The sequence below is a fragment of the Balaenoptera physalus genome (genome assembly GCF_965194825.1).
Source record: "Balaenoptera physalus genome assembly, chromosome: 16".
Classification (NCBI taxonomy): domain Eukaryota; kingdom Metazoa; phylum Chordata; class Mammalia; order Artiodactyla; family Balaenopteridae; genus Balaenoptera; species Balaenoptera physalus.
Genome location: NC_138898.1, coordinates 89347293 through 89365596, shown reverse-complemented (window position 1 = coordinate 89365596; position 18304 = coordinate 89347293). Strand labels below are relative to the sequence as shown.

Sequence of the window (18304 nt, the reverse complement as noted above, 5' to 3'; positions counted from 1 at the left end):
GCCGCAACTTCAAACCCCCATCTGACGCCTCCTGAGGGCTCCGCCCAGCACCCTCCTCTTGGGTTTGGAAAATGTGACAAACCAAAGCCACGGGGCCCCCGGGCCCAGGGGTCCCGGGGTGCTGGCTGAGGTGGCCAGGACCCCTGGCCCCGAGCTTCCAAGCCCATGGACACGGACTCGATACCAAGCACAGCAGACGCTCGCGTGCTAGTAGCTTCCGGATACAGTCAGGACCAAGTGCCCAGCGATGGCAGATCCTGGCCCGCAGGTCACTTCTCACTCGGGACACAGGTCAAGGGACACCTGGCCAGAGGTCCTAAGGAGACCGTTACGACACTTTCCCGAGAAGCCCAGATGGCCCTTGTGCCCCGTTCCCCCCCACTAGCGCCCCCCAGGGAAGACGCTGCCGTGTCTCAGGCACAGAGCGGAGACCCCGGGCGCTCAGCACCTCGGGGGACGGGCACTCAGGACAACAGGCCGGGGGATGGGCCTCCCAGGCTGGGCAGCGGCCAGGGGGCTGCGGCTGCGGCTGGGACTGGGGTGTGTGAGCGACACCAGGTGACTCCCTCCCCCTGGGTGGGGCTCCTGTACGGCCAAGAGGCCAGGCTGGCCACGGGGTCCCCAAGACCAGAGGCCCAACAGGGAGGGGCCATCCCGAGGGGCCTTCCCGAACTCGGGAGGCATGAGGTGCCTGGTGCCAGCGGCCCCAGTGGCACTTGGGGAGGGACCGGACGGGACGCCCGCCTCCGTCCTTCGCTCGCTCAGCCCCTCGCTTCTCTTGACGAGGACGGAAGGCCGGCAGCAGGGCTTTCCTGCACTGCCCGTCCCGTGCGGCCTTTTGCTTAATGCACAGAGTGGGCCCCACACCTGGGAACCTCCTTTCAGGGAGGGAGGGAGGCCGGGAATCGCCCTGAGCGCTAAGCTGGGCCTCCCAGGAGCACAGGGACGGGGCCGCCCGGCTACTGGGCCAACGGAAACGGCGAGCGCGTCCGTCAGAGACCCGCCCTGCAGGCGCCAGGATGCCCCATCAAGGGCTCGGGGCTCCCTGACCCCCCAGGGCTCACACCCCAGAACCCTCCCGACCAGGAAGCCAGAGGCCTGCGGGGCCTCCCCAGGGTCCTTCCCAGAGCCTGGCCTGCAGGGTCTCATTTGGGAGCCCGGCAGGGTCTGGCCGCTCCCTGCAGCCTCCCTGGGCTTTGGGGGAGAAGCCAGTCGGGTGACTGGAGGGGCCGCAGGCTCTGACGGCGCCAGCTTGTCTGAGAAGGCAGACCTACACCCCTCATGTGGGCCCGGGGGCTCTGGAGAGAGGGAGGAGGGGACGGACAGAGGGAGGAGGGGACGGACAGAGGGAGGAGGCTGGGGACCCACAGAACACAACCACGGGGCGGCTCCCAGCGGACGCCGCAGAAACCCCCTGAAACCCTCCTAGCCGCAGCACAGGCTCTGCTGGGGTTCCCGACTCAGCTGACACCCACACGCGCCTGTCAGAGGGCCCGGGCCTTGTCCCCACTCCCTCCCGAGGCCCCGGGACTGAGGACCGCCCCCTGGGACCCCACGTCTGCAGGCGCTGAGGCAGAGCCTCAAAGCCTTACAGGAGAATTTAAAATGAATAAAATAAACAGCCCCCCCTGATGGGCTAATCTTTTATCTTCCCATGTGAATGGGCTTCCTGGCTAAGAGCTTCAGACAGAAAAGGTTGTTTAGGAAAGAAAAAGCTCTTTTTCCAGTTTTCAGGACATGACATCTCTGTTTTTAGAATTCTTCCCACAGATATTTCCTGCTGAAGGTCAGGAGGCCAAACACGCCAGCTCTGACCTTTCCTTCGCCCCCTGGTTGATGGTTTTTTCCTCTGAGCTCAACAGAGCCTGCACCGCCCCGGACATTGTTTCTGGGACGCTCAGGCCCTGCTGTGGCTTCCCCAGCCCTTGCGGTCCCCGGGGCGGGCAGAGGTGGGACCCCAGCCGTCCACATGCTCAGTCTCCCGACGTCGACTGGGCCACACGACATCTGGGCCTTGGACCAAGAATATCTTCCTAAGAGCAGAGCCCCCCAGCAGCCTTTTTCATGAAAATCAGCCTGACTCAGGGTCCCTGTGAAGGACACGCTAACCCCAGGCCTGCAGCCCCTCAACACAGCGTCTGAAATATGTCCAGACAAGGAGGGGCACCGGCGGGACTCGCCTGTGAGCACCGTGCCCGAAGTCCGGGTGACGGGGTGCCGTCTCCCGACCTGTGCCGGCCTCCTGGCTTCCGCACGGAAGGACCAGCCGGAGGCCGAGTGCTCGCCGGCCGACGCCGCGTGCACAAGAGTCCCCTCCACTCAGAGCCCGCTGAGCGCTGCGGCCTCGGTCCTGGGCGGCTGGAGGCCCACCCCCCGAAAGGAGCTCAGCAGGGTCTGGGGAGAGAGGTGACAGGAAGCCTCGCAGGGAGAGGCAGCAGCTCTGCAGGTGCTGGATTCCAGCAGCACCAAGCGCGGGGTGGGCCCGGGCTGCTGGGCAGAGCGAGGCGGGCTGGCGACCGAGACTCGGGAGGTGTAGTCCTCGTGTCACGTTCGGGGGGAAGGTGGGTGACAGTCTGCCTCCAACCCAGGCTCGGTGACAGAGAGCAGCTGCCCCACCTTGGGCGTCTACTGGACGGTGTTCACAATGTCCGCCCAGGGGGACAAGGGCTGGAGCGACAGGGCAGCGGGCCTTCAACGAATGACCACTGGGACACGGAGGAGCCACTGCTTCTGCCACGTATCCACGGAGGCCCAGACTCCCCGGCCCTGGGAGCCCAAGACAGTCCCCACCGCCCCTTCCCTGGGAAGTCGGGGGGAGAAAAGACTCAGAAACCACAACTGACGAGAGGAAGGTAGGCGGACCCCGTCTCCCCAGGCCTGGCCGGGACGCCCCAGGGCCTCGGCCCCGCCAACCCGTCTCCGCAGCCGGCTCCCCGGTGGCCAACTGAGCGCAGAGTGGGACAGCCGGCCCCGGGCAGACCACCCCCCTCGCCGGCGGCCACCACGAGCCCCTCCCCTAGGAACCTAGCCGGTCGCCATGGGGAGCACCAGCAGGGCCCAGGGCCTCAGGCCGACTGTGAGCCCGTGTCCCGGGAGACACGGCCACGCCCGTCCTGCCGCCCGGCTTCCCCACGGCTCCCCGAGGCAGCCAGGCCCCCAGGGCGGGACCGCACGCCCGCTCGGGAACCCCTCAGCTCCGGCGAGGCCCGGACAGGAGGGAGTGAAGCGGGCGGCTCTGTCCTCGCAGGGCAGAGCGAGGCCGCGCGGGGCGAAACGGAGCCCCTGGTCCTGCTGCACGCAGCGCCTTTGCTCCGTCCCGGCTCCGTGCCAGGACCCACCACGGCCCCATCAGACACACACCAGCTGACACCTCACACCCACTCAGGGCCTGGCCGAACGCCACCTTCTCCATGAAGCCCTCCTAGACCGCCCCAGTCAGAGTCACCCTCTCACTGAGCGTTTTCAGCGCTTTACGCTGCGTTGCATCAGCTCTACGAGGCACGTTTTCCTACATTTTAGTCTCTGAAGTCAACACGCGTCACACAGTCTCATAACTCTCACGAGCAACGCGCCTCCTTTCTGTGATTGTGGTGCGTTTTGGAGGGGCTGGCGGCCAAGGGCTGACAGAATGCAGTGAGTGGCCTGTGTCTCCCGGGCCTCCCCAGGCGGAACACAGTGGGGCTGCGTGAAATGACAGGGACGCAGAGCGCCGACGCGTCACGGACGAGGCACCGGGTTAGCCCGACCAGCAGGTCACCTCCCTCTCGGGGGACGCCCCCGACACACACCCACCTCTGCTCTGGGGGCCACCTCTCCCCTGGGATGGCCCGGGGACGCTCACCACCTGGGAGCAGCGGCACGGCCATACCTGTGGCGTCCAGCTCCTCCTCCAGGCTCTGCATGTAGAGTGGGCACTTCTGCTGGATAAAGTACAGAAGCTCGACCGAGTTGGACATCCAGAAGAGGATGTGCTGCAGGTCCGGAACCAGGCCCGCCATGGTGAAGCTGGCTGTGGAGAGGGGCTCCTGGCTGCCAAGACAGAGACCACGAGTCACGCCGAACCCGCCGCTCTCCGTGCGTGAGAGCAGTGCACGCTCCAAAACACCACCACGATTTGTCAGCCTGCCGGCGTCAGGCTGGGAACTGGATTCAGATCCACAACCTGTGAGAGGCACATCGCCTACGAAGCCTCACGGGAAGGACCGCCAGAGGCCAGGCCGGAAAAGGACTCTGGTAAATGGCTTCTTTTCACATCTTCTCTTTGAGAATCAGAGAACAGAGCGGCTATGACCGTTCGGACAAGCAACAGGAATTGCCCCTCGTACTCAAGAGCAAGAGACACGAGGCGAGGGGGGGGTCTTACGTTAGGAACGTAACTAACAGAGAAAACAAGCAGAGGCGCAACTGCTTGGGGTGGCGATCGGACAAGGGCAGCTAAGTGCTACCTCATCACGGCAGGAGGCGGAAGACGAGGGCGGAGGCAGGGATCGCGGGTGTTACTGGAAGACTCAGAGATACCTTAGAAAACCCACAGACGGCCCCACTCACGGAGGCTGCCTGGCCGTGTCTGAGGCAGGGGCTGGGCGGCGGGCAGAGGCGCTCGTGTCCCCCGGGGAGCGAGGCAGGAGGAGCTCCCAGGCGCCGGCACGGAGCTAGGCCCTTCCCGGCCCTCCAATCCCATCCCACCCTGGGGGACGGCCGCCTGGGGTAGAGGGCCCGTGGCACTCCCTTTCCAGGGGACATAGGGGCTGCCTGCCTCCGTCGATGGCAGCCTGCGAGGTCAGCTCCGCCCATCTCAAGCCCCTCCTCCCGCGTCTCCCGGGCCCCAGCTGCCAGCATCCAGGACCTGGTGTCCGAGTTGCCCGCAATGTGACAGAAGCCACCGCGCCGTCCTCACCAGCCTCCTGGGGAGGCCGAGGGGCGGGTGCGGCGAGCAGAGCTCCGGGCGATTCCTCCATCTGAAGGCCAGTCCGTGTCTCTCCGGCACGGCCCCTCATCCCGGCAGCAAGCCCGTCGGTGGGCTGTGCGTTCTGAGAGCGTCCTCACACCGGAGGGTCCCTGACCACACCTGCCAGGCGCTCTGACAGGTGAGCAGAGATCCACTGACAAGCAAACCAAACCACCCAGAGGTAACTCGGTCTGTCTGGGGGTGACGCTGGGCTGTGCCTCTTACTGGCGGATTCCGGGGGGCAAGGCAGGTGTCTGCGGGCATCGTGCGAGGACGGTGCTGTCCCTAGGCGCTTCATCCTGCCTGGAGGGCTTGCCGGCGCCTGGAGCAGCTCAGGGACTCCGGCTGTCGCAGTGACCGTCGTGCCGGGGGTCCTGGCGATCAGGCCCACGGGAAAAGCCGAGGGGAATATCAGTGGCAGGGCTGGTGAGGAAGCGTCGGGAGGGCTGCAGCCTCGGCCTCCTCCGTGCCCCACGGGCCTCGGGCTCCCTTTCCCACGTTCTCCTTGCGCCTGAAGTTTGTTGTTCTCTCTGACGTAACTTCACTTTTGTCCACAGACAACATGACCTCCCTCTGTCCTGCTCCTGGGGAGGGACGGGCTTCAGACGCGTCTCCTTGTTTTCACTGCGTATCTTGTTCCTCTCGTCCGTTCTCCTCGCTGGTTGAATTATATACACACATGAACGCACGAAGAGCTTTATGTCATCAAAAAAGGATGAATCTGCTCGTCGCAGCCTAGCTCCATTTTGTTTTCAACATTTATTGTCCTTCTCAATTCCACCCAGAACTCAACGGGACAGACAGACCTCCACGGAAAAACAATCCACCAGCTACTGCCAAGTGGAGCTTTGGTGTTGGGTCCCAGCGAGGTCAGCGCTGAGGACGTGCCACCGGCCAGCCCTGCCGTACCGTGGGGCACAAACAAGGCGCAGCGGCGTGGCCCACCCGTCCAGGCAAGCACCGAGTAGGGATGATGATTTCAGGGACATGACACCAAAGGCACAGGCAATAAAAACACAAGTAGACAAGTGGGGTCACATCAAATGGAAAGGCTTCTGTGCAGCAAAGGAAACCATTAACAGAATAAGAAGGCAACCTACGGAATGGGAGAAAACACTTGCAAACCACATATCAGGTAAGGGGTGAATTTCTCAATACATATAAGGAACTCCTACAACTGAAAAGCAAAAAAAAAAAACAAACAAACCAAAAAATACCAAACAAACCACTAATAACCCTATTAAAAATGCGCTGAAGACTGGAATAGATATGTCTCCGAAGTAGACAGACAGCCAGAGGAGCATGAAAAGGTTCTCAACATACCTAATCATCAGGGAAATGCAAGTCAAAATCACAAGGAGCTACCACCCCACACCTGTCAGAATGGCTTCATGAAAAAGACCAGAGTCAACAAGTATTGGTGAGGATGTGGAAGAATCAGAACCCTTGTGCACTGCTGGTAGGAATGCAAACTGGTGCAGCCACTGTGTAAAACAGCATGGAGGTTCCTCAAAAAACTAAAAACAGAACTACCTTATGATCCGGCAATTCCACTTCTTGGTGCTTATCCAAAAGAACTGCAATCAGGATCGCCGGGAAATAGTAGCGCCCCAAGTGTTCACTGCAGCACTAGTCACGATACCCAAGATGCGGACTCAAACTAAAGGTCTACTGACGGATGAACGAATAAAGAAAATCTGGTTTGCAACACAATGGAACATTATCCAGCATTAAATGAAGAAGGAAATCCTGCAAAATGCAACAACACGGATGAACCCTGAAGACATGACGCTCAGTGAAATAAGCCAATCACAGAAGGACACAATACCGTGTGATTCCACTTACACGAGAGACCCAAGATAGTCCAACTCACAGAATCAGCGAGGAGAGTGGTGGTTACCAGGGGGGCGGGGGCAGGAGGGCAGAAGAGAGAAGGTGCTCATCAATGAGCGTGAAGTCTCGATTATGCAGGGTACCTGCAAGTACTAGAGACCTGCCGTACGACAGGGTACCTACAGGTAACGGTACTGTCTGTGCTGCACGCTTAAAAGTTTAAGAGCATAGCTTTCATGTTAAGCGTTCTCACCACAGTAAAATAAATAAAAATAAACCAAATCAAGTCAATGACGTTCTGATATAAATTTTTTAAAAGATCATCTGGGGGACTTCCCTGGTGGTCCAGCGGTTAAAAGACTCTGCGCTTCCACGGCAGGGGGCGCAGATTCGATCCCTGGTCGGGGAACTGATCCCTCGTGACGCGTGGTGCGGCCAAAATATTTTTAAAAATAAAAATAAAAATCATCTGGGACACCTGTACAAGAGAATTTATTGCTCTTCTATATCAATTATTATTATTAATATATTATTATATGATTACTGAAAATAAAATTAAACACATTTTTGTTAGTAAATATAAAAATGAAAAACTTTCAAAAAACTTTCAAAACAATTCATGAGCCAAAGAAGAAATTAAAATAGAAATTATGCAAGGATAAGGAAATAATAAAGAGGTAAATGGAATAGAAATCAAAGAAAAAGTAAACAGAAACAACAAAATTGGTTCTTTTAGACAGATGATAACAGACAAATGCCTGGGAAGATAAATCAAAGGGGGTGGGGAGAGAAAAAATAGGAACACAACAGGAATTAAATAAGGCGATATCACTACAAATATATTAGAGATGAAAGAAGTCCTACGAGAATATAACGAACAATTTTATTCCAATAACTTTGAAAACACAGGCAACAGATAATTTCCTAGGAAAGCAAAACTTACCAAAATCAACACAAGAAGAAACAGAAAACTAAATAAGCCATAAACATTAAAGAAATGGAATCAGCAAACACAGGCACCGCGCAGACGCTTTTCTGGGCTGCTTCCAGGAAACCTCCGCGGCCTAGACTCCTCACCTCAGACAAATCGACTCAGAGAACTGAAAGCAGAGGAGGCTGCCCAATTCATTTCTGTGAACCTTGCCATTAAAATCAGACAAGGACAATGCAAAACAAGAAGTGAATTCACAGGCCAATTTTACTTATGAATTCAGATGGGAAAATCCTAAAGTATCAACAAACCGCATCTCGCCTTGCTAATAACAAAATCAATAGTTAGGAGAGGTTCGATCCCGGGAATCCAATCACAGTTCAGTAAACCTCCTGATGTAGGACCCACACTCACAGATTCAAGGGGAAAATGTGTGACGATCACAGACGCGGCAAAAGCGTTCAGGAAGAGTTAATGGCCACTTACAATTTTAAAAGAAGCACACAAGACAGACCTGAAGCAAATGGGGCAAAATGTGAATCACGTTAAATTCAGGTGTGGGTTCAGGGGTAACTGATACATTCTGTACTCTTCTGTATTTTGAAAGTGATTCATAATTTAAAAAACGAAAGCATTCGCTGGGATGGACCCAGGGCTGTTTTCAGGCCCTGATGACACAAGGAGCTGCTGAAGGAGGGCCTGGTTCCTGCCGTCTAAGGGCCAAGGCCCCAGCAGACAGGCGCCGGTGGGAGGATGCGCTCCGGAGGGCGAGGGCCGGCTGCTCCTGAGGGCTCCTCACCTCCAGGCCCGCCTCACCCTGGGGACGGGGCTGTCCCATCCGGGAGCAAGGCCAGCTCCCTCCCGCGGACTTCCCCTCCCACGCGGAACCTGAAGGATGCAGGGCTCCTCCGAGCCGCCTAGGCCTCAGCTGGTCCCTCCGTGCCGGGCCAGCTGTAGGTTGTCTTCCGTGGGCCCCCCACCCCAGGGCCTGGCCTGAAACAGCGCCCCGCTACCCACTACCCTCGAGCAGGGTGGCAGCCAGCAGAGCACATCCGTGAGCCACGGAGATTCTGCTCAGCTCAGCCCGCGGGAGCTTCGCTGCTCAGACCCCGGCTGCCGTCTCCCGACTTCGGAAGGAGGAGATAATGATGCTTCCTCCAGACTCCCTCACAGCAGGGGTCCCCAATCCCCCCCCCGCCCCCCCCCGGGCCGCACAGCAGGAGGTGAGCGGCGGGCGGGCGAGCGAGCGAAGCTTCACCTGCCGCTTCCCATCGCGCTCATCACCACCTGAACCATTTCCCACTCCCCGCCCCGTCCGTGGAGAAACTGTCTTCCACGAAACCAGTCCCTGGTGCCGAAAAGGCTGGGGACCGCTGGCTTCCAGGACCACGGGCGGACGATACCCCGCAGGCACGGACAGCACACACGTGCTTTATAAACGGAGTATCTTCTCCACGTGTCATCCTCACATAAACAGAAATGAGGCAAACCCCGTGGACCGCAGCATGACTTAAGGCCCCGCGAGCCCTTCGTCCACGACGGGCAGGGACCACAGGCAACCTGTGCTCGGGCTGTCACCACATGTGTGTGTTCCTTCAAGGGGACGGACAGCCGTGGCCTTCACACCTTCACCGTGGCTAGGGGTCCGCAGCACAAACTCAGGTGCGGCCGCCACCTTCTGCGAAGGCGGTTCTCCGTGGTGTCCGCTCAAGGGCGGGCGGGGGGTGTCCCAGGATACACACGTCTTTACCGTTAATGCCAAATGGTTTCCTCAAGTCCCCCCAGCGGCGCGTAAGAGTAGAACCCGTACTTTCTATGAAAACCGACGTTGGACAGCGGAGACCCGCTGCCCCACCTCTACACCTGGAGTCGTCCATTTCCCCAAAGCAGCAGGTTCGCGTTAACACAACAACTACGGGAGGGCAAGGAGAAGGCTTCCCGGAGGGTCGTGCCCACTCGTCTCACAGATGCTCTGGCGAGACCTCCCGACACAGAGCTGCCCAGGGTGGTGACTACAGACACGGAAACAGCCACCCTGAGACAGAAAGACACAGAGCTGACCCCAGAGGCTGCAGGGTGAGGGGTGCTGGGTCTTGGCTCCTGGGGAACCAGTGGCCTGCTGGGCGGGTACGAAGACGGGGCCGTACTTACAGGTGTGCCTGCTTCTCGGCGAGTTCTTTGGTTTTCTCCTACAATCATAAAGGGAAAAAAAGCAAAGGTGAGACAAGCAGGACAGCACGGGCAACGTGCAGCGAGGACGCCACTGACACAGGCTCTCGTCTACACGAAACATGGCGTCACTGCTCCGGGCGTCCCGTACTGGGCGATTCGCTCCAAGCTACACTGGGAAGACCGTTTTCCATTCGATCTGACCTCCTGGCATTCCGTTACCGCGTACCATCCACGCATTTCCTACAAGAGCACTATTTCACAGCCATCTCTCTTACGTAACAGCCGGCCATTTAGGGAGCAGTAAAGATGGGTCAAACGTATGACAAATGTCAGCATGAACGTTCTAGCAACACTCTTACGGTTAAGCTTCATAGATGCACTTATAAAAGTCAGCCCCAGTAACGCGGAGCAGATGCACGTGGGCTTGAGTGCATACAAGTATGTTTAAACGTCCCCATAGGGACTCAGGTCTAGCCAACATTTTCTGTCCCTTTTAATCAAGAACTCATTCTTGCTTTAGTGACGTTATCCAGCTAAGCCTGGTCCTAACTGCGACTCCCGCATGTGTTCTCTTAGAGGCTCACACTGGCCTGAGTTGACGAGACACGTGAGCACAGGGGGATGGAGAGGAAGCTGCTGATGCCCAAGAAACAGACAAATGAACCTCAAGGCTCTAGACAGACCGGAGCCGAGGCTTCTCACACCCCAGAGGGGAAGCCATGCGGGGGACACCCGGGCCCGGGACCTGGGGTGAGGGGGTCCCACCTCCACGAGCCTGTTTCCAAGCCTGCACGGGGGCGGGGGAGGGGGTTCGCAGGGCTGATCCCATGTGCACGGCGGGGGAGCCAGGGACGACGTTCGGGCTCGGAGGGATCCAGTTCTCTGCCCGGAGTCACCAGCACCCTCCTTGCCCCGGTGTTCTCAGCTGTGATGTGGGACACCACACCTACGCCATCAGGGTGGTTGTGAGAATTAAGTCCAACAGCATCTGATTACTAGTAAGTGGCACAGAGCAGACTCGGAAAAGGACGGTGATTCGTGTGAAATTGAGAGCTTCTAAGCGTCAGGCCACTCGGTCCACACTGCACGGACTTCAGCTGCACAGAGGGGAAGTGACCACACACTCCAAATGCCACTCGGGACGTTGGGGGACGCGGCTCAGATACCCGCGATGCACACAGGTCGTTGGCACAAACGCTTGGATGTGGCAGGCCAGGACGGCTTTTGCTTTTAAAAAGTTTCAAACGTTTTAAGTGCGGACTTTAATCTGAGGAATCTATCCAGTGTCTCCACAGCCAACTGGTTTCCTTTTCCCACGTCTGCCTCAGGGTGCGCACGGCCGAGACTAAGGGGGTCTCTGAAGGACTGCATGTAACTACCAGCCATCCTTTGGGTCCCCAGGGAGTCCAGCCTCTGGAGGGGCAGGAGAGGATGGGGGGCTGCCCGCCGGGTGCTCTGGCCCCAGGGGACATCTGGCAGTGCCTGAAGCCGCTTCCGTGAGGGGTGGGGGAGGGGTGCTGCCAGGCGGTGGGGGGGAGGGGGGAGGCCAGGGACGCTGCCCAATGTCCTGGGGTGCAGGGGTCGGCCCCCCAGCAAGGAATTCTGCCCGGACGTGCGTGGTGCCGCGGTCCAGAGACCGTCCTGGGGGAAGTTTCAATGTACAGCATCGACCGGTCCTGTGCACCCACCTCTCCCTCCCACCTGACAAGGGCTCTGCAGTGGGGTGTCGGCAGGGGCTCGACCTGCTCCCGGCAGAAAGCGCGGGGCTCCCAGGACGCCTGGGCGCCAGCAGGGCTGGGCCGTGGGGAAGGACACAGGACCAGAGCTCACGAAGCCGAACCCTCAGCGGATACCCCAGCTCCCTCGGTGGCCCTGCCTATCCTGCCCGCCCGACGGCGACAAAGCCTGGTCTCGGTCATGGGGGAGCTCGCGCCCTCCACCCAGGCGGCCGCAGCTCCCACCCGCTCCTCTCCCGGCCGAGGCCACCGGCAGCAAACCGCCCCCCCGCCCCCGCCACTGACCCAGACCGTCTCTCGGATCATCCTGGCCATCTTGAGCAGGAGCTGCCCGAAGGAGCCCGGCTCGAGGCGGGTGGCCGAGTGCTGAATGCAGAGGCAGAGGAGGAAGGCGGGGGTCAGCTTGTGGTCGTCGCCGCCCGGCTCGACCAGCGTCATGATCCGCTGCAGCAGCGCGTCCTCCGCGTCGGGCTCGAACTCCAGGTGCAGCGGCCGCGGCCGGGGGTGGACGGGCCTCGCGGAGACCGAGGCGCCCCGGGCCCGGAGCGGGGCGCCGCACATCCTACAGCTCTCCGGCACGGCCCGGAGGCGGGCCAGGGCCTGGGCGGGCAGGGGCTGGGCCTGCGCTGGGTCCTTCAGCAGCAGCAGGTAGTACAGGCCCAGGGAGAGCAGGTCCCCGTGGCGCAGCACCACGGCGCGGCCCCCCACCTCCGAGAAGTTGACCGAGACGGGCGCCCCGGGGATGGGCTCCAGGACCAGCTGTGCCCCCGCCTGCGCCCGGCCCGATGGCTGGCGCCTGCGGATGGTGCAGTGCAGAGGCAGGATGTCAGGCGCCGAGAGGCTGATGCTGGGCTTGCTGGAGGGGGTCCTCTGGCCCACCGTGTGCCGCTCCCGGTTGAGCACGTAGACCAGGCTGTCCTGAAAGGCAGATGCCAGACCTCAGGGGCAGGACGCCACTCGGGCAGCTCCATCCCTGGTACCTAAGCCGCCCTGGGCAGCACACCCCCCCGCCCCCCCGGAGCTCTTCCTGACCCGCTGCCTGCCCCCAGCCTGCCCACGTTGGGCGCCCATCCCATCTCCCAGAGCAGCCTCGGTGGCACACCAGATACCCGGGGGGGGTGGGGCTCCAGCTTCAAGACGTGAGAGGCCAGACAAGGGCAAACCTGGACGTGGACACTGGTCTACAGACACGCCAGGCCCGCCGCTCCGCCAGGTGCCAGTGACAAGCTGGGGAAGCGCCCCCCCCTCTGCGGCGCCGGCTCCGGGAGGCAAGATGCCTCCCAGGACCTGAGCGCAGAGCCCTGACGAGGTCACACAGTGTGCGGGGAAGGTGGAGCAGGAAGGGAGCGGGGGGCACGTGGGTGCGCGAGAGGCCGGGAGGAACAGCAGACTTGCCCGGGGCGGCAGCACGGGCGGGGGTGGCGGGGTCGCCAAGGGCGAGACCCTTCAGGCCAAGAGGCCTCCGACAAAAGTGGTGTAAAATGCTGGCGCGGGGCGGGGGCCTGGGGGTCTCCTCAGAGAAAGCCGCCCTGCACATGCTCGAGGCCACGGGAGGCCTGCGCCCCAGCCCACGGGGGCCGTTCCCCAGAGGCCCGCCAGGCCGGGCAGGAAGGGGGTCCAGTACCAGGTAAGACCCACGCTGGGATCAGTCAGTGAGGAGCTGGGGGGACCCCCTCCCAAGGCCCTGCTGCCGCCCACTGCAGCCTGGACGAAAGAATGTTCTGGAAGCAGAGGACGGGGAAGCCGCCACCCTCCTCCAGCGTCTAGGGCGGACCCAATGGGGTGCTCCCCCCCCAGCCCATTTCTCCAGCCCCCGAGCCCCCCGCTGACGTGTCAGTAAGGACCAGAGGGGCGGGCGCGTCTAGCCGAGAGCCTCCTGCACGCCCTGCACGCCGCCATCCCCCCCGCGCCTCGGGCCCAGCAGGGCGGCACTCACGTGCTGCTGGCTGTAGCCCTGCAGGAGCAGCAGGTGGGGCGACTCGTAGACGGAGCAGCGCATGGCGTCCTGGCCGGGCTCCTCGGGGCCCCGGGCAGCGGGTGGCGGGGCGGTGGCTGAGCTCAGGCTGGTCTCGCTGACCGTGCGGCGCAGCCGGGGCGGAGGCGGGCTCCAGGCTCCCCCCGCGGCCGGGGCTGGGGTTCCCTTGGCGCGGCTCCGCTGCAGTCTCCGGGCTTGGGCGTTTATCCCTGCGGCAGAAGCAGCGAGGGGTGAACAGATGGCTCGAGGCCGCTCCTAACACGGGTCGCGGCTCCGTCAAGCAGGCCTGCAGGCGGCTGCGGGACTCTGCCCACGGACCGCATCCTCGGAAGGCCGTGGCTCCTCCGGGGCTCGTCCCCGGGGCCGTCCGAGGCCCCAGACGCCCCACAGGAGCCCGTGGCACATCCCAGCCCCGAGACCAGCCAGCACCACGGCCTCCCCACAGGATGCCAAGCCCACCGCAGCCTCAACCCCCGCAGAGTCAGCGTGCTGGGGGCTTCATGGGTACCACGTCGACCCCAAAACCTGCCCATCCCCTGCCCCATCCTGGCAGCCCACATGTGCGTGCGTGTGCGTGTGTGTGCTGATTAGATGAGAACCGTTCATCATCCCCCCGTTTTACAAGGAGGAAGCAGTCAACTCACCACGTCACTCCAGCCCACAGGGCCGGCTGGTCTCCATCCAGAACACGGCTGCTCCTTCCCGGGGCACCTCCAACACGGCCAGGCACACGCATGCACACAAGCACACATGCACACACGTGCACACCCCACGAAAGCCTTACCCTTCCACACGTAGGAAGCGCTCTTTTAAACTAATGCCGCGTGAAAGCTGAGAAGCCACATGGAACTCAAGAGGGCCAGTCTCCTGTCACCATCTCGGTTCCCCGGCTGACCCAGGCCTTCCTCTCTGAGCCCCCTGCCGAGCGCCCTCCGCACAGCCTCTGTCTGCAGCATCCCTTCCTATGACCGTTCCAAACAAAACCAGAGAAAGCCAGAGGAGGTGAGGTGGGCAAGCGGGGGCCGAGGGCGCCCGGGAAGACCCACCTGCCTTCCAGAAGGAGAAGGGAGCCCGGTCCCCAGCAGCCCACAGGGAGCCGGGGCTGCAGGAGGGAGGCCACTCAGCCGCAGTGCGAGCTGTTTGCCGGGCGCCCGCGGCTCCCCGCCTGCTGCAGAGCCGGGCCAGCGACCGACCGTCAGGCAGGGCAGCGGGGCGGGGGGAAGGGGTGGGGGGAAGAGGGACGGGTCAGGGGAAGGAGGAGGGCGAGGGCAGGAGGCAGGGATGGAGGACAGAGGTGGGGGCAGGCGGGGAGGCAGCCCCCAGCCTCACCTGTCCCACACCCTGCTCTCATGGCTGGGGCACCACGGCACAAGCGGGGGCCCTGCCTGAAAGAAGACATTTAAAAACCAGTCCAAAACGACGCTCTAGCCCAGGCTTTTCCTCCCTCTAGGACGGGGCTGCAGGAGAGGCCGCACCTCAGAACCACCTTCCACGAGTGCTGGGGCTCCCAGGCAGCAGCAGAGCCCAGAAGGTCACCCTTTCCCCTTCGATTCCCGGGGGCCCCCAGAGGGCCTGGACGAGGCCCGAGCTACCAGGGCCAGCAGCAGACGGGCGTGGGCGCGCGCTCTCGGCCGACTGGACACCACTCCTCCGGCTGGGGTCCCGCGTCCCCGGCAGATGACCCCTCCCAGGCTAAAGCAGGGGCTCTCACCCCGCCCTCGCTCAGGGCCGCCTGGGAGGTTTGGAACAGCGCCCAGGGCTCATCCACGGGCCCTCAGGGTTGAAGGGCCAGGGCTGTCGGGAGGGAGGTGGCGGCAGCTCAAGGCCGGGGCCGCTGGACCGCCAACGCCAGCACGGCCAGTGTGAGAGCAACCCACAAGGTCCAGCCCACAGACCCGTGCACACCCTGCGGGCAGCACAGCCAGGAGGACCCGCACACGTGTGGACGCCTGAGCAAGGGAGGCCCCGGAACCCCACGTAACCCTGCACGGGGACTACCCTCGCCCAGGGCAGAGATGCTGCAGGGAAAGCGGGGCCCAGCCTGCACCCAGTGGCGGGTGGAGAGGCAGATGGGGAGCAGTGGGTGGGGTGTGAGACCTCTGTGTACAGGCTGAAGAGAGCACATGAAACCCCACCGCATACTGCTCACGGGGTGCACGTATGTGCACGTAAAGCTGTTCTGAAAAACGGAGAGAAAAGGCACACAGTAAGTTCAAGAAATGGCCGTCTTACAGGTGGGGGTCTGAGCCCGGGGAGGTACATTGCATAACGTATTGGAGCTACTAGAACACGTGTGATATCACATACTGCACGTGATAGGACATACTTTATGGATAACTCTGTGTGATGTTTTATTCGTTTTATTTTTTAAAACTCTAAATAAATGTCATTAAAAATGTTTATGTCAACTCTGGAAGGCAAGTACTCAGGTGTAAAGTAAAAACCATGAACAGGGCTTCCCTGGCGGCGCAGTGGTTGAGAATCTGCCTGCCGATGCAGGGGACACGGGTTCGGGACCTGGTCTGGGAAGATCCCACATGCCGCGGAGCGACTAGGCCCGTGAGCCACAATTACTGAGCCTGCGCGTCTGGAGCCTGTGCTCCGCAACAAGAGAGGCCGCGATAGTGAGAGGCCCGCGCACCACGATGAAGAGTGGCCCCCGCTCGCCGCAACTAGAGAAAGCCCTCGCACAGAAACGAAGACCCAACACAGCCAAAAATAAATAAATTTTAAAAAAAACAAAAACCCATAAACGCTCTGAGGTCCTCCCACGTGTGTAGGACTCTGCGGCTGCCCCGAGGTGGGCTGGCGGCCTGGGAGGGGGGCCTGATGAGGCCGCTGGAGACCGTTCGGCCAGTTGCCTGAGGAGGGTCGTGGCTTCGGGTGCTGTTGAGGGTGCCGCCCCGCGTCTGATCCCTCTTCAGCTTCGCCCCCACAATCCACGCAGCCCAACGCCGCGCAAACCCAGGGCGCGTCTGCCCGGCTCTGAGCCTGGGACGGAGGCTGGGCGGCGAGCGGAGGGACGTGTGGGCAGCGTCACCCACAAGCCGGCGGCCTGCGGGGCGCGGCCTGGGGTTCTCAGCCTGGTCGGTCCAGGCAGACCCGCAGCCTCGTGGTCCAGGCTCTGCGCACTGGATCTGGGCGTCACGGTGGAGCCCGCGTCCAGAGCACAGTCGTCCCCACGGCCCCTCCATTGTCACCATGATGGAGATTCGGCAACAGACACACCACGGAGACGCCCTGGCCCACGGGGGAGCGGCGCTGACGGAATAAAGTGACGAGAGCGGCCAGGCCTTGTACGGCGGTGATTTCACACGCCAAGTTACTCATCTTAGAGGAAAACGCCCAACCTTGCCACTGGGTGAAGAAGACGCGCTCCATTTCTGGATCACGCCTCCCCGTGAGCTGGGCTGGACGGCCCAGCCCTGGACATTTCCCGCTACACTAGGGGTGACCGAGTCAGCGAGGTCAGAGGTTTATCTGGTCCTGCAGGTCTGAAGGACACCCAGGAATCTGTATTTTGTAAAAGCTCCCCAGAAGGTTCTGGAACTCAGCTAGGATAGGAACCGCTGCCAGGGCACTCCCCTCCCCCAGTGCCTTGTCTACAGAAAACCCACAGGGGGAGAAAGGGAAACCCACGGAGCGCTTGGAAAACATACTCGAGCACCTACCGTTTTTATTTGCGTTTTGGATTTCTAACTCTTTTCTCTAGATAAAACGTTTGTCGGTTCCCAGGAAGGTGGCAGATATGAGGCTCCCCTCTTCCCTCTTACATAAGGCACACCTCGTCTTACTGCGCTTCACGGACACGGTGTGCCACAAACTGAAGGTCTGCGGCAACCCTGGCTGAGCAAGTCTATTGGCACATTTCTTCCAACGGCGTGTGCTCACTTTGTGTCTCTGCGTCACACTCTGGTAATTCTCGCAATATTTCAAACTTTGCCGTTACTATTATATTTGTTATGGTGATCTGTGATCAATGATCTTTGATGTTACTATTGTAATTTTGACTTTTTTTTAGTAATAAAGTATGTTATTTTTATTTATTTATTTATTTTGTAAACATCTTTATCGGAAAAATATGGAACGCTTCACGAATTTGCATGTCATCCTTGCGCAGGGGCCATGCTAATCTTCTCTGTATCCTTCCAATTTTAGTGTATGTGCTGCCGAAGCGAGCACAGTAACAAAGTAATTTAAAATTAAGGTATGTACATTGTTTTTCTAGACATAATGCTATCGCACCCTTCATAGACCTCAGTAGAGCATAAACATCACGTTTCTAGGCACTGGGAAACCAAAAAGTTCCTGGGACTCTCTTTACCGACGTGCCGGCTTCATTGCAGTGGTCTGGGCCTGAACCCGCCACATCTCAGAGCTGGGCCTGTGTCTGTTCCCTGGTGAAAAGGCAGAAGCACACCCAGCAGAGGAATAAAAGGAGGGGTCTGGGTAACCAGAACCTGGAGAGGCCTCTGTGCCCCCCCCAACCCCAGGACACACATGGGACCACCTTACTGCCCAACACTGGGCCCCAGACCCAGAAGCACAATGACCACTTTCCCACATCTTAGGAGGATAACACAACCAGGAGAGATTCTGAAACAACCCTTGCTGCCCCTAAACAGGCTCACAGTTAAGTCACAGGCCCTGACTTGGACGTTCAGGGCCCATCCTGCCCGCTCCTGGACTGTGTGTCTCTCACAGGGGAA

At 60.4% G+C, this 18304-nt stretch overlaps 1 protein-coding gene across 1 annotated transcript in view; it reads right to left on the bottom strand.

Annotated features, from left to right (window-relative positions):
* The window catches only part of RADIL (Rap associating with DIL domain), a gene marked incomplete at its 5' end in the record, with an annotated part of 57855 nt that overhangs the window by 11012 nt on the left and 28539 nt on the right, over positions 1–18304 (bottom strand). Inside the window, 4 exons of the mRNA XM_082431536.1 lie at positions 3869–4029; positions 9864–9901; positions 11906–12538; positions 13557–13804. Coding sequence (XP_082287662.1) covers positions 3869–4029; positions 9864–9901; positions 11906–12538; positions 13557–13804 — 1080 coding nt within the window. The remainder of the gene's footprint in view (positions 1–3868; positions 4030–9863; positions 9902–11905; positions 12539–13556; positions 13805–18304) is intronic.